Source organism: Ranitomeya variabilis, chromosome 4 (genome assembly GCF_051348905.1).
Source record: "Ranitomeya variabilis isolate aRanVar5 chromosome 4, aRanVar5.hap1, whole genome shotgun sequence".
NCBI classification, from domain to species: domain Eukaryota; kingdom Metazoa; phylum Chordata; class Amphibia; order Anura; family Dendrobatidae; genus Ranitomeya; species Ranitomeya variabilis.
Genome location: NC_135235.1, coordinates 53,544,089 through 53,568,509, shown reverse-complemented (window position 1 = coordinate 53,568,509; position 24,421 = coordinate 53,544,089). Strand labels below are relative to the sequence as shown.

Below are 24,421 nucleotides of genomic sequence, written 5' to 3'. Positions count from 1 at the left end.
TAGCCCTTCCACTTGACCAAATACTGAAGCCTCCGTCTGGAGAGACGAGAATCCAAGATCTTCTCAACCACGTACTCCAACTTGCCCTCAACCAACACCGGAGCAGGAGGCTCAGCAGAAGGAACCACAGGCACAACGTAGCGTCGCAATAAAGACCTATGGAACACGTTGTGAATGGCAAACGAAACCGGAAGATCCAAGCGAAAGGACACTGGATTAAGGATTTCCAATATCTTGTAAGGACCGATGAAGCGAGGCTTAAATTTAGGAGAGGAGACCTTCATAGGAACAAATCGAGAAGACAGCCACACCAAATCCCCAACACGAAGTCGGGGACCCACACCGCGGCGGCGGTTGGCAAAACGCTGAGCCTTCTCCTGTGACAATTTTAAGTTGTCCACCACATGATTCCAGATCTGCTGCAACCTATCCACCACAGAATCTACCCCAGGACAGTCAGAAGGCTCCACATGTCCCGAGGAAAAACGAGGATGGAAACCAGAGTTGCAGAAAAATGGCGAAACCAAAGTAGCGGAACTAGCCCGATTATTAAGGGCAAACTCAGCCAACGGCAAGAAGGTCACCCAATCATCCTGATCTGCCGAAACAAAACACCTCAAATAAGCCTCCAGAGTCTGATTAGTTCGCTCTGTTTGTCCATTAGTCTGAGGATGAAAGGCAGACGAGAACGACAAATCAATGCCCATCCTAGCACAAAAGGATCGCCAGAACCTGGAAACAAACTGGGATCCTCTGTCAGACACAATATTCTCAGGAATGCCGTGTAAACGAACCACATTCTGAAGGAACACAGGAACCAGATCGGAAGAGGAAGGCAGCTTAGGCAAAGGCACCAAATGGACCATTTTCGAGAAGCGATCACATACCACCCAGATGACAGACATACCCTGAGACACCGGGAGATCAGAAATGAAATCCATGGAAATGTGTGTCCAAGGCCTCTTCGGGACAGGCAAGGGCAAGAGCAACCCGCTGGCATGAGAACAGCAAGGCTTAGCTCGAGCACAAGTCCCACAGGACTGCACAAATGACCGCACATCCCGTGACAAGGAAGGCCACCAAAAGGACCTAGCCACCAGATCTATGGTGCCAAAAATTCCCGGATGACCTGCCAACACCGAGGAATGAACCTCGGAAATGACTCTGCTGGTCCACTTATCAGGAACAAACAGTCTGTCAGGTGGACAAGAGTCAGGTCTACCAGCCTGAAATCTCCGCAACACGCGTCGCAAATCAGGAGAAATGGCTGACAAAATAACTCCCTCTTTAAGAATACCAACAGGTTCTGCGACTCCAGGAGAGTCAGGCACAAAGCTCCTTGAAAGAGCATCAGCCTTCACATTCTTTGAACCTGGTAAATACGAGACCACAAAGTCAAAACGGGAGAAAAACAATGACCAGCGGGCCTGTCTAGGATTCAGGCGTTTAGCAGACTCGAGATACATCAAATTTTTGTGATCAGTCAAGACCACCACACGATGCTTAGCACCCTCGAGCCAATGACGCCACTCCTCAAATGCCCACTTCATGGCCAGTAACTCCCGATTGCCAACATCATAATTCCGCTCAGCAGGCGAAAACTTCCTAGAGAAGAAAGCACATGGTCTCATTACCGAGCAACCAGGGCCTCTCTGTGACAAAACAGCCCCTGCCCCAATCTCAGAAGCATCCACTTCGACCTGAAAGGGAAGTGAGACATCAGGCTGGCACAAAACAGGCGCCGAAGTAAACCGGCGCTTCAACTCTTGGAAAGCTTCCACGGCTGCAGGAGCCCAGTTAGCAACATCAGAACCTTTCTTGGTCATATCCGTCAAAGGTTTAACAACGCTAGAAAAATTAGCGATAAAACGACGGTAGAAGTTGGCAAAACCCAAGAACTTCTGAAGACTCTTAACTGACGTGGGTTGAGTCCACTCATGAATAGCTCGGACCTTGACTGGGTCCATCTCCACAGCAGAAGGGGAAAAAATAAACCCCAAAAAGGGAACCTTCTGTACTCCAAAGAGACACTTTGAGCCTTTAACAAACAAAGCATTCTCACGCAAAACCTGAAACACCATCCTGACCTGCTCCACATGTGAGTCCCAATCTTCAGAGAAAACCAGAATATCATCCAGATAAACAATCATAAATTTATCCAGATACTTCCGGAAAATATCATGCATAAAGGACTGAAACACTGAGGGAGCATTAGAGAGCCCAAAAGGCATCACCAAGTACTCAAAATGACCTTCGGGCGTATTAAATGCAGTCTTCCATTCATCTCCTTGCTTAATGCGCACAAGGTTGTACGCACCACGAAGATCTATCTTGGTGAACCACTTGGCACCTTTAATCCGGGCAAACAAGTCCGACAACAGAGGCAAAGGATACTGAAATTTAACAGTGATTTTATTCAGAAGCCGATAGTCAATACAAGGTCTCAAAGATCCGTCCTTCTTGGCCACAAAAAAGAATCCCGCACCAAGAGGGGAAGAGGATGGACGGATATGCCCCTTCTCCAGAGACTCCTTGATATACGAACGCATTGCGGCATGCTCAGGTACAGACAGATTAAATAATCTTCCCTTGGGAAATTTACTACCTGGAATCAAATCTATGGCGCAGTCACAGTCCCTATGAGGAGGCAGAGCACTGGATCTGGACTCGCTGAATACATCCTGATAATCAGACAAATACTCAGGAACTTCCGAAGGAGTAGAGGAAGCAATAGACACCGGCGGGGAATCAGCATGAATTCCCTGACAGCCCCAACTTGACACAGACATTGCCTTCCAATCCAAGACTGGATTGTGGGTCTGTAACCATGGCAGACCCAAAACGACCAAATCATGCATTTTATGCAGAACAAGAAAACGAATCACCTCCCGATGTTCAGGAGTCATGCACATGGTCACCTGCGTCCAAAACTGCGGTTTATTTTCCGCCAATGGCGTAGCATCAATACCTCTAAGAGGAATAGGATTTACCAACGGTTCAAGAACAAAACCACAGCGCTTGGCAAATGACTGATCCATAAGACTCAGGGCAGCAGCTGAATCCACAAACGCCATAACAGGGTAAGAAGACAAAGAGCAAATCAAAGTCACAGACAAAATAAATTTAGGTTGCAAATTACCAATGGCGACAGGACTAACAACCCTTGTTAGACGTCTAGAGCATGCTGATATAACATGTGTAGAATCACCACAGTAAAAACACAACCCATTCTGACGTCTATGATTTTTCCGCTCATTTCTAGTCTGAATTCTATCACATTGCATTAAATCAGGTGTTTGTTCAGACAACACCTCCACAGGATTAGCGGTTTTGCGCTCCCGCAAACGCCGGTCAATTTGAATAGCCAGCGCCATAGAATCATTCAGATTTGTAGGAATGGGGAAACCCACCATCACATTCTTAATGGCCTCAGAAAGGCCATTTCTGAAATTTGCGGCCAGAGCACACTCATTCCACTGAGTAAGCACGGACCATTTCCGAAATTTTTGGCAATACACTTCAGCTTCATCCTGGCCCTGAGAAATAGCCAGCAAGGCTTTTTCTGCCTGAATTTCAAGATTGGGTTCCTCGTAAAGCAATCTGAGCGCCAGAAAAAACGCATCAACATTTGCCAATGCCGGATCTCCTGGCGCTAGGGAGAAAGCCCAATCCTGAGGGTCGCCCCGTAAAAAAGAAATAACAATTTTAACTTGCTGAGCTGAATCTCCAGATGAACGGGGTCTCAGAGAAAGAAACAATTTACAATTATTCATGAAATTCCTAAACCTAAATCGGTCTCCAGAAATTAATTCCGGAATAGGTATTTTAGGTTCAGACATAGGACTACTGGTAACAAAATCTTGTATGCCCTGCACACGAGCTGCCAGCTGGTTTACACTTGTAATCAAGGTCTGGACATTCATGTCTGCAGCAAGCACAAGCCACTCAAAGGTAAAGGGGAGGAAGAGAGGAAAGAAAAAAAACAAAAAACTCAGAATTTCCTTTCTTATTATCCCACTTCTGCAATGCATTAAACATTCAATGTTGGCCTGGCATACTGTTATGACCCCAATGGCAGAGGGTCTCAGGAATAATTGCTAAGTCTGCACACACAGAAAACCAGCTCATAGGGCAGTGGTAACTGGGCTGACCATATATCTAATCCTAGCACCACAAATACCAGCAGCCGGGGAACGTGCCTACGTTGATTCTAGACGTCTGGCGCCAGCCGGAGAACTAACTAACCCTAGAAGGGAAAAGAAAGACCTTTCTTGCCTCCAGAGAATAGACCCCAAAAGTTGGATACAAGCCCCCAACAAATAATAACGGTGAGGTAAGAGGAAAAGACAAACATAAGAATGAGCTAGGTATTTAGCAAAGAGAGGCCCACTAGCTAATAGCAGAATATAGAAAGATAACTTATATGGTCAGCAAAAACCCTATCAAAAATATCCACACTGGAAATTCAAGAACCCCCGAACCATCTAACGGCCCGGGGGGAGAACACCAGCCCCCTAGAGCTTCCAGCAAGGTCAGGAATACCATTTAATACAAGCTGGACAAAAATGAGAGCAAGCAAATAACCCAAAAAACAAAGAAGCAGGACTTAGCTTAATTTTGCACGAACCAGGACCAGCAGATAGGAGCAAACAGAATGTGTCTGATTACAATGATGCCAGGCACTGGACTAAGGATCCAGGAGGTTTATATAGCAACACCCCTGAACTAACGACCCAGCTGGGTGCAAACTGAGGGAAGAAAATCCCAGAGTCATATCACTAGTAACCACAAGAGGGAGCCAAAAAGTCTAAATCACAACAGAACAGTCTGTGTGAGATAGAAGGCAACATGGGGAGCAGTCTGTGAGATAGAAAGCAACATGGGGAACAGTCTGTGTGAGATAGAAGGCAACAGTCGGTGAGATAGAAAGCAACATGGGGAACAGTCTGTGTGAGATAGAAGGCAACATGGGGAACAGTCTGTGTGAGATAGAAAGCAACATGGGGAGCAGTCTGTGTGAGATAGAAGGCAACATGGGGAACAGTCTGTGTGAGATAGAAGGCAACATGGGGAACAGTCTGTGTGAGATAGAAAGCAACATGGGGAACAGTCTGTGTGAGATAGAAAGCAACATGGGGAACAGTCTGTGTGAGATAGAAGGCAACATGGGGAGCAGTCTGTGAGATAGAAAGCAACATGGGGAACAGTCTGTGTGAGATAGAAGGCAACATGGGGAACAGTCTCTGTGAGATAGAAGGCAACATGGGGAACAGTCTCTGTGCGAGATAGAAGGCAACATGGGGAACAGTCTCTGTGCGAGATAGAAGGCAACATGGGGAACAGTCTGTGAGATAGAAAGCAACATGGGAAGCAGTCTGTGTGAGATAGAAGGCAACATGGGGAACAGTCTGTGAGATAGAAAGCAACATGGGAAGCAGTCTGTGTGAGATGGAAGGCAACATGGGGAACAGTCTGTGAGATAGAAAGCAACATGGGGAACAGTCTGTGTGAGATAGAAGGCAACATGGGGAACAGTCTCTGTGCGAGATAGAAGGCAACATGGGGAACAGTCTCTGTGCGAGATAGAAGGCAACATGGGGAACAGTCTGTGAGATAGAAAGCAACATGGGAAGCAGTCTGTGTGAGATAGAAGGCAACATGGGGAACAGTCTGTGAGATAGAAAGCAACATGGGAAGCAGTCTGTGTGAGATGGAAGGCAACATGGGGAACAGTCTGTGAGATAGAAAGCAACATGGGGAACAGTCTGTGTGAAATAGAAGGCAACATGGGGAGCAGTCTGTGAGATAGAAGGCAACATGGGGAACAGTCTGTGAGATAGAAGGCAACGTGGGAGCAGCGTGTGTGATAAAGATGGTGACATGTAGGAACAGTCTGTGTGAGATAGACGGTAACACGGGGAGCAGTCTGTGCGAGATAGAAGGCAACATGGGGAACAGTCTGTGAGATAGAAAGCAACATGGGAAGCAGTCTGTGTGAGATAGAAGGCAACATGGGGAGCAGTCTGTGAGATAGTAGGCAACATGGGGAGCAGTCTATGAGATAGAAGGCAACGTGGGAGCAGCGTGTGTGATAAAGATGGTGACATGTAGGAACAGTCTGTGTGAGATAGACGGTAACACGGGGAGCAGTCTGTGCGAGATAGAAGGCAACATGGGGAACAGTCTGTGAGATAGAAAGCAACATGGGAAGCAGTCTGTGTGAGATAGAAGGCAACATGGGGAACAGTCTGTGAGATAGAAAGCAACATGGGAAGCAGTCTGTGTGAGATAGAAGGCAACATGGGGAACAGTCTGTGAGATAGAAAGCAACATGGGAAGCAGTCTGTGTGAGATAGAAAGCAACATGGGAAGCAGTCTGTGTGAGATAGAATGCAACATGGGGAGCAATCTGTGAGATAGTAGGCAACATGGGGAGCAGTCTATGAGATAGAAGGCAACGTGGGAGCAGCGTGTGTGATAAAGATGGTGACATGTAGGAACAGTCTGTGTGAGATAGACGGTAACACGGGGAGCAGTCTGTGCGAGATAGAAGGCAACATCTGGAGTAGTCTGTGAGATAGAAGACAACATGGGGAGCAGTCTGTGTGAAAAACTGATGGCTTATAAATCCTTCGGCCATATACTCCCCTGGGAGCATTTTCTGGCAGTTATAATTATTTTTAATGCTGTGTGCTTTGAATTGGCCCCTGTTTGGCCTGGCCCTAAAGCTCTACCTCCTATGCTCTTGTGATGACCCTGCTTATAGCAAAAATGGCCAAAAAGAGTAAACCATAGGTTACCATGATAGCCAACTTTTTTCAATTATGTTTCATATACTTACAGGACCCTGAACATTTCTAGAACTCCATGTACATGTCTTCATGTTCTCATAGTACACATTAATATAACGTTACTCTACTGACAAGAATAAAAATCCTACGGTAATCAGGTAGAACAATTTGCTGTATTTATAACCCACAGATTTCAACTTTCCATTCCAAGTAGAATGATAGCTGACGTCTTACCATGTTAATTTCTGATATTGTATCAATGCTGGCAATGTCCAAACTCATCCCCACTGTCACGGGCCCATCTGTATGGAATTAATCACAATGAGAATTAGACAGAGAATCATGCAGGTGAACAGCTGTCTGCCTTTCGTCAGTGGTAAGTGAGCAATGAATGGGCACAATACAGAAATATTAGAAAATTAGCTTTTCTGTGCCTTAATGAACACGTAGACCCTCACGGAGGATGATATATATATTTAGAAGGAAAGCTAAGGAAATTAAGAATGTCCTTATTCTGCCCGACTCAAAACGCTCCCTTAAAGTTAAACTATACTTTCAGGTAACTTTTTCAAATAGGCAGCAATGTGTGTATATGAGGAATAACATTTTCTGTTGCCATTATATAACATGTATCCTACATTTTCACCAGTTTTCCCCATTTGCAAGTGACTCTAAGCTGCTTTGAGGAGACTAGCTGCTATGTTATCCTCCATATAGAATACAAACAGAAAGAGGGATTTCTGCTCTTTTACCCCTCGGCAGCACACAAAGAGAAGCAGTAGAGGCATGGAGAAAATTGTACAGCAGTACTGAACAGCGCCAATGTGAATCCAGCTCTGTGGTGAGGTAAAAGACTTGTTTGAAAGCTCAGCACAATCTTTCTATGCTCTCAGTGTTTTCTGCTCTCCTTCTCCCCCACTCTTTCTCCATTGGACTTCAATATTCTATGTAACCTGATACTGCTGGCTCGTCTTGTCTTCAGCAAGAAAAATCTGAGAGGTCACTGGATGAAGAGATCAAGAGGCAGGAGGAGTTGGAGAGGAAATGTGGCTCATAAGTGGAAAAATAGGAAAAATTCCCTAATAAGATATACTACAATGTTTCTTATACTGGTCTTTGCTATTTATTTATGCAAAGTTTGAAGAAAGAACAGTTCCAAATTGAGTCTTGACTCTTGATTAATGAGATGACAAGAATTATAAAGCATGACTTTCTAGTATATTAAAAAAGATATCCATTCTTTAAAGGGTCTCCCTTATTAAAAAAAAAAAAGTATCTTCAGTTACAGTAAATAGTCCTTATAGTTCTTTCTTGAAAACTTTACAGCTAAATATTATATAAAAAATATGCAGGAGTAATGTAAACATGAGATGCAAATGCATACACAAACTATCGCTGCCCATTGACCTGGACACTTTTTACAGGTACATAGGCTTCATTTATTAATATTGCCTTTGTTGCCCATAATAACCAATTATTGCTGTAGGCCCTAGTCATCAGAGCTTTAACACCAGTATTCTGGCAGAAAATGCATTGAAAAGTTGCAGAATTTTGGCGCAACTCATGGCTGTGCTATAATTTTGAAATTATTGTATAATCTTACTCCAGCAGGGAGGTCTGAACCAATTGTCCGGTGATCCTGATTTATAAAGACGCATATGACTCCTCATGAATCAGGAGCTTCTGGGCCTGTCTTTTTGTAAGGTCTCCCACTCTATATTAGTTGCCGTCCTCATTCATGGAATTAACCATTGTAAGTGACTCTATTGGGAGTTTGTTAGTGCATGTGAAATGATGACCGAGTCATAGGGTCTATAGCATGTAGAAAATCAGAAGACCCCCACCTTGCAACTGACCTTTAATGTCTATTCTATGATGTTCTGAGATGCAGGGCAATGCAGCATTCTGGTTAATGCTCATTACATATAGATCAGTGACCTGGGCTTCATGTCCTTATCTGGTCTAGTTTTCGCCAAGTGTGATAAGTGCGTCCTCTGATTGTTCCTAGCAGCAAATAAACATTAGCACATGCCATCTTGCCAAGAGAAGAGCAGCTGTGCCTGTCAGCTGGCTTTTCATTACTATTTTTTCTTAATTTGTGGAAGACACGATAGAAATATGTTTTAAGCAGTGTGCCGTGTTATTGCAGAACTGCAGTACAGTAGAGGAATACTGACATACTAGTCCAATTATTAAAGGGGATGACCCATCTAGACAATAGTCCTTGTGCCTTAATAGGGGATAGGGACATCATAGTAGAGGTCTCCTTCTCAGGAAACCACTATTAAAGAACCCAATGACCAAAGTCTCAGCCATGCAAGGAGAAATTAGAAGTGTTGCGTCCTTCAATACTAGTGATATGCCCTCTCTTTATTACATGAGACGAAAGCCCCATTAAATAGCTGAATATCTAAAGAACCATTTATAGAGTTGAGGAAAAGGGTCAGCCGGGTTCTGATACAGTGACGACATTGATAGTTCATGGCTGCCAGACCTGAGTCCGGTGAACCGCCACCTGCCTGCTGGCATTAAGATATGGTACACTCACTTGCAGACACGAGTCCTTTGTAGTCTCCACGTCTTCTGTTTCAGGACCAACCACACAAACATCAGGGGACACCCGGTTTGTTTTAACAACTTTACTGGACAGTTCAAGTACAACAGTCTTTAACATGCAGTATCGGGCACAGAACCCTTAGCCACTTGCGTCGCTCACAATGTACAATTCCATCATTTTCTTATGTTCAGCTTGGACTATCCCTACTTTAACAGATCCTGTTAGCTCTAGGGATTCACCGTCCAGCAATGCAATATTTCTGAGATCCACTTCGTTACCCTCATGCGTTTCCGCATCCATCTTCCTCTGTACAGAAGGGGTTAAGGTACTCTCCATACAAGCTCTATCGAGCCAAAGGCTCCGGACATTGCAGGAATATCTGCCAAGTGTTTTGTATGACTTCATACTGCCAGAACGTTTTGTCCACATCATGCTTCAAACCTACTGCACTGTCAAATTCCCCTTGCCTCCAACAAACACTTTTCCTACCTCTTGCACTAACTAAACCAGGAAGAGATTCCATTTTTAGTTGCCCTAATCCACTCCCAATATGGGCTAGTCCCAAAAAATTAACTGTGTCTTGCTTTAATTATCTAAAGTCACTATCTACTGAATATAGCACTAGCCTACAGGTTATCTTGTGCTTACCCATACTTTCCCTAAACCTGAGCTGAGTGCATGTTACTCACAATAGGAATTACCTTTACAGCATTTACACAGCAGCATCAGTAACTACAACACTATACATTAGTTACAATACATTACTAAAAAAAGTGCATGACACAGCACACACCTCACATGGAACAATAAAACACAGCAAAAGGAACAAGACTATTCTTATAATTCGACGTTGTCTTCAGCGGCAGGGACAGGGCAGTTCACACCCTTTCAATGGCAATGCAGCATTATAATAACTGACACCAGGAACAGTGGTTGGGACACACCCAGGGGGTTAAGGAGAACAAAGCACATGTCACAACCCAACAGGGTCGGTACAGAGGATGGCACAACACACACACAAAATGGGATGGAAAAAGGGAGAGCAAGGCTCTATAGGGAACGAGGAATGGGGCTCCTCCAAAACAACAACCTGTGCCTATTTCTAAGCTCCCCCAATGCCCTGTGGGTCCTTCCTCCTGCCGCCGTAGTGTGCCTAGTCCCTAGCTGTCACCTTACTATATCCTGGCTAGTGCACTGGCCGGCAAGGATGCTAGCCTCACCACTGCAGATGGTGTCGACACAGGGTGGAGTGACAAGCATAAGACAGACATGGAAAAACTTAGTTCAAGCTTCTGCTGCAACCTCCACACAGCAGAGGATACGGAACCAGGACCTCAAGCAGTTGATGCACCAGAGAGCTCCACACTCCTCAGCTGGTCTCCAGAGAAAAACTGTTACCAAAAGTCAGCTGATGCATCATGTGGCTATTTAGAGAACAGTGGGAGTGGTCACCACTCACATCAGCTGACCAGCAACACAGCAGATGCCAGCAAGGAAACTGACATTAACCCTTGCTGGCCCCAAAGTAAAAACCATGTTTAAATTAAAGCAGAACCAGAGCTGTCACGACTCCTAAAAATGAGTTGTCACAGCACAGCATTTATTGTTTTTATCTGTTGCCCTTGCTATATACACTTAAGTTCTTAACTATAGACTCATGGTCAGAAGAACATAAACAACTGACCATGCTATCTGTAAGTTGAAGTCTTCATTCCCAAACCATGGTCATTACTAAGGTGCATGTTTGCTGCTGTTACAACATCCTCAAATCTTCCGAAAACTAAACTTGAACATGGCAGGACATCATGTCAGGACGATCACTATCAGCACTCCAGTCCCTCACAAAGTATTCAAATGAGTTCTGGTTATGGGTCTGTGTCAATTTCAGTAGCATCAAATATAGTAAACAAATTTTCATGGACATCATTGGCAAGTCATGGAAATTTCATTGTCCGCACACAAACCATTATTGTTCTCTACAACACATTACATTTGGCATTAAATACAGTCCTAGCACCTACTAAACCTAGATTTTGGTCTCCGTGAATATGTTAGGTGCTACAATGTGACTCCTGCAAGGCTTTTCCACCTTTCGGGTTCCTGACAAATAATTTCTGGGCTCCAGTTTTAATAGCTATATAAAAATAATAACCCAAGTTTTTTACACCAGTTATTGGCATAAATTGCAAAATTTTTGTATCATGAAGTATGAAAAATTTGCCAAAAAAAGTGGTCAAGATTTCGAAGTAGACATACTTTAGGACTCATTAGCAAATGAAGGGAACATTTCTCAAATTTATGCAGGTCCATTACAATGTTTGTGCCTGTTTATAAATTTGTGAAAATCTCTCCACCTACCTCCCTCGTTACTTTTTCGTAATAATTTATGACATGAACTTGGACAGGAGTAGAAGGATTTCACATTTCCATTAACTATATTCTTGTATCACTTTTTCCTTCTGTCTCCAGAATAAATCTGAAGGGAAAGCTCAAGACGCGTTCGTTTTGTGCTCAGCAGTTTTTAATAAAAGAAGAAAGAAAGAAAAATGTTTTGGGTGCGCATGAGAAAATGACATTACTTAGTTGGACAGCTGCCACCGAGCCACAGAAGGAGCATTGCACCAGTGCCATTAAAACCACTCATAAGTGCTTTGTTCATAGATCCTCACTGTAACTTCCGTCAGCAACACTGTCAACTGTCAGTATTAGTTTTTAATTGGCATAGTGCCGGAGTAGCCTCGAGTTAATCTACTTAATCAATATTGGCACCGATCATCTTCCTATATAGTAAAACCGTGCTGTTGACTAACATTGGCAATTAGAAAATATAAGATCTAGCATCTTATATCGCATCACTTTTTTACTGTCTACTTCATTTATCTGTGGTGTCCAATCAGTGAAACTTGATTTTTTTCATTTTTTAAAGACAACTTACTAAAAATTGATGACCGGCAACAATTTTTAAAAGCACATTGAAAAAACAAAATCATACAGATTATAAGTCATAGATTTCTAAACTTCAGATAGAAATATGAACACATAAATAGCATTTACACTAAACAGTAAAATGATGATAAAAAGTATTACTAATCTCCCCCAGTTTAAAGGAAAAATATATATACAGTATCACGGATACATCACATTTATTTTTAGGCAAATGGTGATGGTGGCAACCTTGCTGCTTCCTTTCCTAATGAAAGCCTTGACCAGGATTAAGTCTTAAAGGTGTTTTACTGGTCAAAGAAGAAACGTCAGCCCCCACTCACCATGACAAGTCTCTGCTGTGAAAGCCTACTCACATGGGGGCTACAGAGGAATCGTGACAGTGTGTTCATCACTTACCATAATAACCTGGCGGTCAGACCTTTTTTTAGACCAGAAAATCCCTTTAAAAAGGGATATCTAGGACTATTTTAATCTCTTACTATGAGCCAAAACACTAACAAGCGGGTAGTTGCCTGTCCTATCCGGCGCCGACTCAGAGCAGTTACTGACTGCTCCTGCCAGCGATTCCGCAGCTCCATATCAACAGAACAGTTCTTCCTCTTCCAGGCTGCCGACTTGATACTGACTGACAGCTGGCTCCCCACAGTTAGGTAGTGGGGAGTCGGCTGTCAATCAACATAACTTTGGCAGTCACATCCTATCAACAGAGTGGCGCAGAAGATAAGCCGCTGTTCTGCTCCCGTGACATCAGCAGAAACTGCAGACTGGAATCGCCGGTAGGAGTGGTCTGTGACTGGCAGCAGAGATTTGCACAGGGCAGAACTGGTAGGTAGTTAGCAACTACCTGCCTGTTAGTTATTCGATCCATAGTAAAAAAAAAATAATATAGTCCCGGATTACCACTTTAACCCCTTCCCGACATGCGCCGTACTAGTACTGCTCTGCGGGAGATGCGTTCCCACAAACAGCAGTACTAGTACGGCACACCGATCACACGGCGATCGGGTGCGGGTGTCAGCTGTATTTGACAGCTGACACGCCGCGGCAAGGCCCACGATCAGTGCTGGCACAGATTGAGGGCATTTAACCCCTCTGATGCCACTGTCAATAGCAACAGCGACATTGAGGGGCATTGCGCAGGGAGGAGGCTCCCTGCACACTTCCATCGGGAGAACGTGATGCAATCCCATTGCCCTGATGGTCTCCATGGAGACCCCTGGCACCACGATGGCCGCGGTGTCCTACCGAGTCCTGTAGGGAAGGTGGACTGCAAAAGTAGGCAAATAGCATGCCTACTTCCCTGCCTGTCAGATCCTGATCTGATACTCTGCTGTGCCAGATGGAGTTCACAGTAACTCTGCTGCCTCATTATAGTGAAAGGATCTCTCGGAGGTTTCATCCGTCACGATTTATATGGAAACCCCAAAGTAAGTACTCAGGGTAGAGCACCGTATAAATGTGATTCCAAAAGTTATGTAAAATGTTCCCAATAAAATCTTCAACTCAATCCACAAAAAAAGCAAGTCCCCACTCAGATCTGTCATCTGTTAACGGAAATATAGGGGGCATCCACGTTACTGATAGCACAAAGGCTCTGGAAAAGCTAAATGGCTCCTCACTCCCTAAACGAAATTCAGCAAATTCTCCTCTCCCAAATCCAAATGCCCCCTCCCTTCTGAGCCCCATGTGCCTAAACAACATTTAGCGCCCACATGCTTGGCATTTCTGTACTAAAGAGAGCCCGCCTAATTTACAGGTGTGTGTCTCCAGAAGCATGAGCTTGGCATAATGTACTGGTCACTACAACGTACTGGGCACTTCAACGTACTGGGCACTTCAACGGCAATTTGCAATTTTCACTCAGCAACATCCACTGCTGCCTCTTTCTGGAAAACACCCATGGAGTCAAAATTGTCACTACATCTGTAGATAAATTCCTAAAGAGTTATTATTTCCAAAATGTGGTCACTTGAGGGGGGATTCTGCTTTTCTAGCACTTAGGGGCTCTTTATATGGAATCTGCAAACTAGTCAAGGAAAATCTGTGATCCAAGAGGCAAATAGCGGTCCCTCCAGAGTCACTCCGTATGGTGAAGTAGTACTGTACAGTCACATATGAGGTATTTCTACATTCAGCAGAAATTGTGGGACAAATTCTTGTGCCATTTTTACCCATTTCCCAGTGTAGAAATGTAAAACATGGGGCTAACACACAATCTTGGTGGTAAAAATTTAAATAATTTTTTCTTCACTGCCCAATAGTATAAAAGTCTGACACACCTGTGTTGTCAATATAATCACTGCACCCCTAGATTAGTTTATAGAGAGGTTTAATTGGTAAAATGGGGTCACTTGTGGAGGGTTCTGCTGTTCTGGTACCTCAGAAGCTCTGCCAATGTAACATGGCACCCTCAAAATCTGCACTGTGATATGACGCTACTTCCCTTCTGAGCTTTGCACTGTGCCACAAAAGTAACCACATATGGGGTATCGGTGAACTCAGGAGAAATTGCACAACAAACATAGGAGTCCACTTTCTCCTTTTGCCCTTGTGAAAATGCAAAATATGGAGCTAAAAAAGATTTATTTGGGAAAAATGTGATTGTTTTTTAAATTTTCACGGCTTAACGTTATAAACTTATGAGAAGCACCTGTGGGTTCAAGGTGCTCAATATGTAAGCAGGTTGCGAGATGCAGTGATGGACAGGAGGCAGAGCAAGGGTTAACAAGTTTACATAACAGGATAATACTCCAAGCAAGGAGGCAAACAGTCAAAGGGAGAACAAAAACAGTTCAGATGCAAAAAGAGGTGCAGAGTCAATGAAAACAAGGGAAAAGGTAGTGGCAGTTCGTGTTAGATCAACTTAGCCTGTCAGTCGTCTTCCAGGCCATTGCAATTACGGAGCAGGCAATGACGCCAACAACGGCTGGTGCGGTACTGTTCCAGTGGGGTCCTGCAAACAACGGTCCATCTTCTGGCGGCAGTGGTCGGTGTCCGGTACCTTCCACTGAGCCCCTAGTCCATGAACATATGCGGTCGGAGCAAACAAGGCCGCAGCACAATCAGGGTCTCCCGTTGGCAGGAAAGTATATGCTGGTAAGGCGGGTTACAAAAGTCTATCCAGTACTCTATTCTCTCTTTGCGGAACTTGCGCTGTGTTCACGATCACGAAGCACATGGCACCTCGATCTCTATCAGCTACGGGGCGCGCTACACTTTCATCTCTATGCTGCTTGCTGCCTGTTTCCACTAAGACTGAAGTGCCGACAACCACTGGCGTGCTGCTTCTCTAGCGTGGTCCTGCAGATCACGGCCCAACAATGAAGGCAGCAGCAAACATTCCTAAACTCTGCACTGGCTCTTAGGCTGGCGTGCGGCCAGAGCAGCAATCAGGGCATTACTGCCCTTACTACTGTATGGGGCCCAGTGATTAGGAGCAAAAAGGGGGGCCTGAGCACGCTGGCAGCCCGGTCCACGCTTGAGCCCCCCGGTCCACGCTCGGGGCCCCCCAACATTTTGTTCAGGCTTTCGATTCCGAATGCCCAATGCATAACAACACTGTGGTGTTTTAAAGAGACACCTACAGTGTTGTAAATGCAGCCGGCGAATGGAAATGGGCACTGTAGCTTTAAGCTGTGGCACGCTGCATCATGATCCAGGTCCTGACGTGACGTCACATACTGCTCTGCACCACTTCTTCATTCCGGAGCAGAGCAGCGTGCGGTGTGCCACATGGGGGTCCACAGCGAGGCAGACCAGAAGAGGCGGACCAGACTAGGCGACGGGGATACCGGATGAGGCGACAGGCAGACCAGACAAGGCGATGGGCAGGCCGCAGACTGGATGAGCAGGTGGAGGCGGCAGGCGAGCAGGGTGAGTAGTCTCTCTCTGGTGAGAAGACGCTTGGCTGAGGCTCAGTAGTGACTGACTGGAGGGCAGGGGCCAGCATCCAACAAGGCCCAGGCAGAGGGCCCGCATTCCTACAGGGCCCAGGGGGCCCACATTCCAACAGTGTCCAGTAGGCCCACATTCCAACAGGGCAAAATTAAAAGTTTGAAAATTGCAAATTTTTAAACATTTTCGCCAAATGTCCATTTTTTTCACAAATAAACGCAAACCATTTCAAAGAAATTGTACCACTATCATAAAGTACAATATGTCACGAGAAAATAATCTCAGAATCACCAGGATCCGGTGAAGCGTTCCAGAGTTATAACCTCATAAATTGACAGTGGTCAGTATTGTAGAAATTGGCAGGCACAAATATCTTCTATAGAGTGGTTTCAGCCTGTAGTAAGGGTAAGAACATTTTTAAAATGGATCTATCAGTAGATTTCACAATACAATCTGTCATGACTCTGGACAGGATGGTGCCGCCTCCATCTTGGTCAGGTAAGGGTTAATTTTTTTTGTCCGCCTCTCTTTGGTTCTGGGGCGGCTATTTATTGTTGGCAGTTCCTGGATTAGGTGTCAGTGATACTTCTGTATGCTCGGCTTGTGGTTGCTGACCCAGGTTTACATGGCCGTAAACTTTGTGCCTCTGTGCTTGTGTGTCTTGCTGTGTATGACTCGGCTCTGTTCCCTGACTTCTGCCTTTGCATTCTGCTTTGTACTGTTCTATCTCTCCCGGTAATCAGACCCTGTGGCTTGTCCCTGTTTACACGTTGTCTCATCCTTACTTACTTCGCTCCCTCCTGGCTTTGACCCTCAGGTATCATTGACTACATTTTCTGTCTGTGTCCTGCACTCTGTGTGTTCTGTGTCTTCCTGCATTCAGGTGCAGTGGCTCTGCCCCCTTGTCACATGACTGCTCAGTGCCAGGCCCTGCTCACTGCATTAGTTTAAAAGGAACCTGTCACTCCCAAAATTGAAGATGGCTAAGCCCACCGGCAACAGGGGCTTATCTACAGCATTCTGTAATGCTGTAGATAAGCTCCCACTGTATCCTGAAAGAGAGGGGTGTCAAACTGCATTCCTCAAGGGCTGCAAACAGGTCATGTTTTCAGGATTTCCTTGTATTGCACAGGTGATCATTTAATCACCTGCACAGAATGATTCCAGCACCTTGTGCAATGTGAAGGAAATCTTGAAAACACGCATGGTTTGAGGCCCTCGAGGAATGCAGTTTGACACCCCTGCTGAAAGATGAGAAAAAGAGGTTAGATTATACTCACCTGGATGGGCGGTCCGATCCGATGGGCATCGTGGTCCGGTCCGGGACCTCCATCTTCTTAAGATGACATCCTCTTCTTGTCTTCACGCTGCGGCTCCGACGCAGGCGTACCTTGTCCTGTTGAGGGTAGAGCAAAGTACTGCAGTGCGCAGGTGCTGGGCCTCTCTGACCTTTCCCGGCATCTGCCTCAACAAGGCAGACAAAGTACGCCTGCGCCGGAGCCGCAGCGTGAAGACAAGAAGAGGACGTCATCGTAAGAAGATGTGAAGCCCCGGACCGCGACGCCCGTCGGACCAGACCGCAGCGGGATCGCCCCTGGGTGAGTATAATCTAACCTCTTTTTCTCATCTTTCAGGATACATCGGGGGCTTATCTACAGCATTACAGAATGCTGTAGATAAGCCCCTGATGCCGGTGGGCTTAGCTCATCTTCGATTTTGGGGGTGACAGGTTCCCTTTAAGGTCCTTGAGCTCAGCATGCTTTGTTTCTGCACTCCATATGTTTATTCACGTGCCCCCCACCATCATCGCCCCCTAGGCAGCGCCAGTGACACCTAGTGTGTTAAGACACAATCTGTATTGATTAGCAAACATATCTTAGACCTGATGAGGTTGGTGTAGTCCTTACAAATCCTTGTCAAAATGGCAACATTGTCTTATATTTTGTTTTAAATTTTCAGCAAAAAAGGGCATTCTACGAGTTCAAGCTTGAATCAAACAATGTTCATGTTCATAGCAGGCGGGAAAATGTTTATAAAGGATTATACAGCCACTTTGGATTTTTCAAAGTAAGTAAATTGGATCTGGATAGAGAAGTTTTCAGTGATTATACCCTAGAGTCAGCTTTAGGCTGCAAAATTGTTATCATCAAAGTAGAAATTAAAACAGAAATTTTCATTAAAAATTTAACTAAACATTAACATTAAGAAAACATAAAAACGCCACTTGGTCATGGAAGTATTACTGCAGCTTTCATTACTTTTCAACTAATATTAATTCCTTTCTAATCTTTCAGGCAACTTTCTGACTTATAAACCTTCCTATAGATAAGAATTTATCAATAACCTCTCCTCCATACATCCATATTTAATATAAAAGTACAAATTGTCGATGAAGCAATAATTGTGCTTAGAAACTGCAGTCACAAATGTAATAAAATTACTGATTATATATAATTGTTTGTTATAATCGGATAATTGCTTTTTAATTTCATATTGAGATGGTAGAAAATATTTAATACAAAACCGCCTAAATTGCTAATTCTGCTCTTAAACTAACGAGTAAAAAGTTAATTCCTGTCCAATAATTTAGCACTTTTTTATTTATTTATTTTTTTTTTTGTAACTGAGTAGTAAGTTTTGGAGATCACTAACTTTTCTTTTTTTTTTAAAGAAGTTATATTTTGCCTTAAAGGGGTGATCCAAAAAAAAATTGATTTACAATACAATAGTTTGCGGACTATAAGATGCAGATGGAGAGGAAATTAGGAAAAAAATGTTTTTATAAAATGGTGGTGTGTCTTATAGTCGGATTTTACTGTAGCTTATGGCTACCGAGATCTCAATTTGCGCATGCCCGGCCTCCAGTGGCCATTTTCCCAAAGCTCACCGCAGGAATATCACTGGAAAATGCGCGAACTCATTTTCTGTGAGCCCAGGGTCCTCAGAATTGCATCGCCAGGACAACCCTTCTCCCAGCCTGGGGCCCACAACATTGCTCCTCTCATGCCGCAGCAGCAGCAACCCTGCTTCTTGTGTCCCCTGCTCCACTGCCCCCACCCTCCCCGGTAAACTACATTCGGATTATTTTCCTCCCAAATTTGGGGGAAAAAAGTGGGTCTAATAATCTGAAAAATGCGATAATCTCTTTTCTAATATACTTCAATTAAAAAGTCCCCACAGTTTTCTCTCTTACGCTGTATAACTGCATTTATTTTTTTGCTTCCATTATGATGATGTTTCAGTTGAGAAGTGCTTGCTGGAATACTCAAACGGGACTTCATCAGGGGGCTTCTGCTGCTGCTTTCCCCACCGTGAAATGAAGCATCATTAATGGCGTCTATTTTGGAGACTTTTGTGCTAATCTCTCCTCTCCCTGATTACCACGTTCTCTCCTTTTCAATGCACATTGACAGTGCGCTCTCTTTCCAGCTCATCACTTCTCATTAGAGCCAGTGAGGGAGTGCACTGTCACTGTGCATTGAAAAGGATGATAACACAGTGACAAGAGAAGCTGTGTTGTACTGAGCATCTGTCAAAACTGACAATCGATGCATGCTCAGTAGAGCAGGTACTAGCCCAGCCTGTAAACTGAAGTGACTGATGACATTACATTTTAGAAGAGCAGATTCGGCAGTGACCACAGTCGCTGCCTCCTGATGACATTACATTTGAGTACCCAAACATGCACTGGAAATTCACAAACCAAAACGTCACTAGAACGGAATAAAAAAAAAAAAAGCAGCGTAGAAAGGGAATAGCGAGGACTTTTTCATTAAAGTATATTTAAAAGAGTGATTAGATTATCACATTATTACACAGATATTTAGGATTAACCCCGGGCCATTTTCGCGTTTTTGGTTTTTGCTCCCCTTTTTCCCAGAGCCATAACTTTTTTTTATTTTTTGATCAATATGGCCATGTGAGGGCTTGTTTTTTTGTGGGGCAAGTTGTACTTTTGAATTACAACATTAGATTTAACATATCATGTACTGGAAAATGGGAAAAAAATTCCAAGGCGGTGAAATTGCAAAAAAGTGCAATTTCACAGTTGTTTTTTTTTCCTTTTTTTTTTTTATCATGTTCACTAAATGCTAAAACTGACCTGCCATTATGACTCTCCAGGTCATTACGTGTTCACAGACACCAAACATGTATAGCTCCTTTTTTATTTAAGTGGTGAAAAAAAAATCCAAAAATTGTTGTTTTTTTTTTTAAAAAAAGGCACCATTTTCCGAGACCTATAGTGTCTCCATTTTTTGCGGTCTAGGGCTGGGTGAGGGATTATTTTTTGCACGCTGAGGTGATGTTTTTATTGATACCATTTTGGTGTAGATACAATATTTTGATTGCCCATTATTGCATTTTCTCATTACGCCATTTAGTGATTGGGTAATTCTTTTTTTACATTGTATGTTCAAATGCTTTATTGTTTTATTTTGAATGGGGCGATAGGAGGGTGATATGAACTTTTATGTATTTTGAATATTTAAATTTTTTTTTTTTTAATTTTTGCATGCTTCAATAGTCTCTATGGGAGACTAGAAGCTGCAATACTTTGATCGCTTCTGCTAAGTAGCAGAAATGCTCACTTGCTATGAGCGTTGACCACGGGATGGCACTCATAGCAATCTGGCAATGACAACCACAGAGGTCTGCTGCAGACCTCTGGTTGTCATGCCAACCCATCGGTGACTCGTGATCATGTGACGGAATCACCGATGGGTGGAGCCAGTGACGCACTTCCCTTATGCGTGAGTTAAATGCTGCTATCAGAGATTGACAGCGCCATTAGCTAGTTAACAGCTGCGGATGGATCACAGTTCCACCCGCGGCTGTTACGGGCATATGCAAGCTGCATAGATCAGCTGTCATGTGTCCGGAAAGGTGGGGGATCAGTGCCGGAGCCCGCACCAAACAGGAGGAATTATGACATGTGTGTACTATTATGGCACATGTCGGAAAGGGGATAAAATTAACTTTATTTTTGGACCACCCCTTCAAATTAACTTTAGAAAAATCCTCATCACTTTCAGAACTATCAGAAAACGGTTAAAAAGGTTTCCCAGCATTTCCATCTATTTGGGTACCCCATCTATTCTGAAAAGAAGGGTCCAACCACTTTTCTGCAAGTCAAAAGCAGCTGCCTGTTGCCATACTGATACAGAGACGAAGTAGAGAAATTACAAGGGTTGTCCTGGTCTTAAGCTACAAGTCTGCAGTCACTCTAGGTTACTGCAGACTTGGAAATTCTCACAATTCACGCACAGTGGGCTATGAGGATTCTCCAATGCCGGCACCGGGACTGCAAGTGTGTGATATGCATAATCCTTGCCACATTCTCACCTTGCTCGAAGAATCAGACATATTGATAAGGAATTTAGATTGTGAGCCCCAATGGGGACAGTGATGATGTATGTTATACAGGTCCTTCTCAAAAAATTAGCATATAGTGTTAAATTTCATTATTTACCATAATGTAATGATTACAATTAAACTTTCATATATTATAGATTCATTATCCACCAACTGAAATTTGTCAGGTCTTTTAATGTTTTAATACTGATGATTTTGGCCTACAACTCCTGATAACCCAAAAAACCTGTCTCAATAAATTAGCATATCAAGAAAAGGTTCTCTAAACGACCTATTACCCTAATCTTCTGAATCAACTAATTAACTCTAAACACATGCAAAAGATACCTGAGGCTTTTAAAAACTCCCTGCCTGGTTCATTACTCAAAACCCCCATCATGGGTAAGACTAGCGACCTGACAGATGTCAAGAAGGCCATCATTGACACCCTCAAGCAAGAGGGTAAGACCCAGAAAGAAATTTCTCAACAAATAGGCTGTTCCCAGAGTGCTGTATCAAGGCACCTCAATGGTAAGTCTGTTGGAAGGAAACAATGTGGCAGAAAACGCTGTACAACGAGAAGAGGTGACCGGACCCTGAGGAAGATTGTGGAGAAGGACCGATTCCAGACCTTGGGGAACCTGAGGAAGCAGTGGACTGAGTCTGGTGTGGAAACATCCAGAGCCACCGTGCACAGGCGTGTGCAGGAAATGGGCTACAGGTGCCGCATTCCCCAGGTAAAGCCACTTTTGAACCATAAACAGCGGCAGAAGCGCCTGACCTGGGCTACAGAGAAGCAGCACTGGACTAAGTGGTCCCAAGTACTTTTTTCTGATGAAAGCAAATTTTGCATGTCATTCGGAAATCAAGGTGCCAGAGTCTGGAGGAAGACTGGGGAGAAGGAAATGCCAAAATGCCTGAAGTCCAGTGTCAAGTACCCAGTCAGTGATGGTGTGGGGTGCCATGTCAGCTGCTGGTGTTGGTCCACTGTGTTTCATCAAGGGCAGGGTCAATGCAGCTAGCTATCAGGAGATTTTGGAGCACTTCATGCTTCCTGGCACCTGCTCACAGTGCCAAAACCACTGGTAAATGGTTTACTGACCATGGTATTACTGTGCTCAATTGGCCTGCCAACTCTCCTGACCTGAACCCCATAGAGAATCTGTGGGATATTGTGAAGAGAAAGTTGAGAGACGCAAGACCCAACACTCTGGATGAGCTTAAGGCCGCTATTGAAGCATCCTGGGCCTCCATAACATCTCAGCAGTGTCACAGGCTGATTGCCTCCATGCCACGCCGCATTGAAGCAGTCATTTCTGCCAAAGGATTCCCGACCAAGTATTGAGTGCATAACTGAACATTATTATTTGATGGTTTTTTTGTTTGTTATTAAAAAACACTTTTATTTGATTGGACGGTTGAAATATGCTAATTTATTGAGACAGTTTTTTTGGGTTATCAGGAGTTGTAGGCCAAAATCATCAGTATTAAAACAATAAAAGACCTGACAAATTTCAGTTGGTGGATAATGAATCTATAATATATGAAAGTTTAATTGTAATCATTACATTATGGTAAATAATGAAATTTAACACTATATGCTAATTTTTTGAGAAGGACCTGTATAATGGCGCCATACAAATTAGTAATAATAATATTAGTTGTGTTGATCTATTTTAATTGTTCTTGTTTTAGTGCTGCATTTCAGAAAGCTTGTGCATTTTGCTAATAAACCTAATTTCCAATGTCAGTTGAATAAACTTGATTATAAATTGTATTATTAATTTTATACAGTAGAAACATTTCAATCTTTCTATTGACTACTGAAAAAAAAAACATTTTTAATAACCACATTTATAAATGAACTTTCCCAAACTGATCCTCAAGGAGGGGAAATAAATACAGTATAAACTATCTCCATATTTTCCACAAGGTAATAACAATGAATCTACAGTATCTTCTGCCTCATTTTACATTAGAACTTTAAAGCTGCTACAAAAAAAACCAAAAAACAAATATTAATCTGCAAGAAAACAACAACTGATATGAAACAAAATTAATGCCTGGGTTTTAGTGGATGTAAAAAAGCATCAAACGTTTTATTGTCTGTTAGTTTATTGTAAATTTATTTAACAATGAAGCAAATTTTCATTTCATAAGGAACGCGTTGCTCAATTTATCTCCATTTTATTGAACCAATCAATAAATCTCCAGTAATTCCAAAACAGAATCAATCAGTTCAAACTCAGTTCTGTATTTTTGTCCAGATTCATTTCACCGGATCCTTATCTAAACTTACACAGACTAAATTATTTAAATGGTTTAAAAAAAATTAAGTTTTAAAAAGGTAACTATTGTAATGATTCATTAATTAGTTTGGGTAAAGGCACAGTCAGACAACCATATAAATTGGACTGAGATCGGACCGCAGAGCTTGGACTGGTCGCAGTCTCCCGAGTCCCGACTCGAGTATAGCTGCTGCATGGAAATATATGAAGCTGTCACACTCGGGTCGGTAGAGCTGCCAGTAAGTGCGTTCACTGTGGTTCGATCTCGGTCGCTTTATATAGCTGTCTGACTGCACCCTAAGGAGCACGGCTAGGTAGGGCTACCAAGTCAACTCAATGAGTCACCTTTCCTTAGTTAGGCTACACAGGGATAGCATAGAAAACTGAACTTTTGCCCCAGATGGAGGAAACAAAAGCTAGGACTCTAGTTTGGGCTGTCACTAACCAAGAAACACATCAGACCAGGGGTATAAAATTCCTTGTGGATTCTCTGCTGTCATTTGCCATACTAATGTCACATACTATATTTAATAATGGTGTCATCTTATGCTTATTTCTTCACTGCTTCCAAGCCTCCCAACTTCCTGCTTTGC

At 43.5% G+C, this 24,421-nt stretch overlaps 1 protein-coding gene across 2 annotated transcripts in view; it reads right to left on the bottom strand.

Moving 5' to 3' along the window:
* LOC143769726 (gamma-aminobutyric acid receptor subunit pi-like) overlaps positions 1-24,421 on the bottom strand; it is a 257,463-nt gene that overhangs the window by 147,331 nt on the left and 85,711 nt on the right. For both annotated transcript variants that reach the window (XM_077258535.1, XM_077258536.1), the window contains exon 4: positions 7,026-7,093. In XM_077258535.1, coding sequence (XP_077114650.1) covers positions 7,026-7,093 — 68 coding nt within the window. The remainder of the gene's footprint in view (positions 1-7,025; positions 7,094-24,421) is intronic.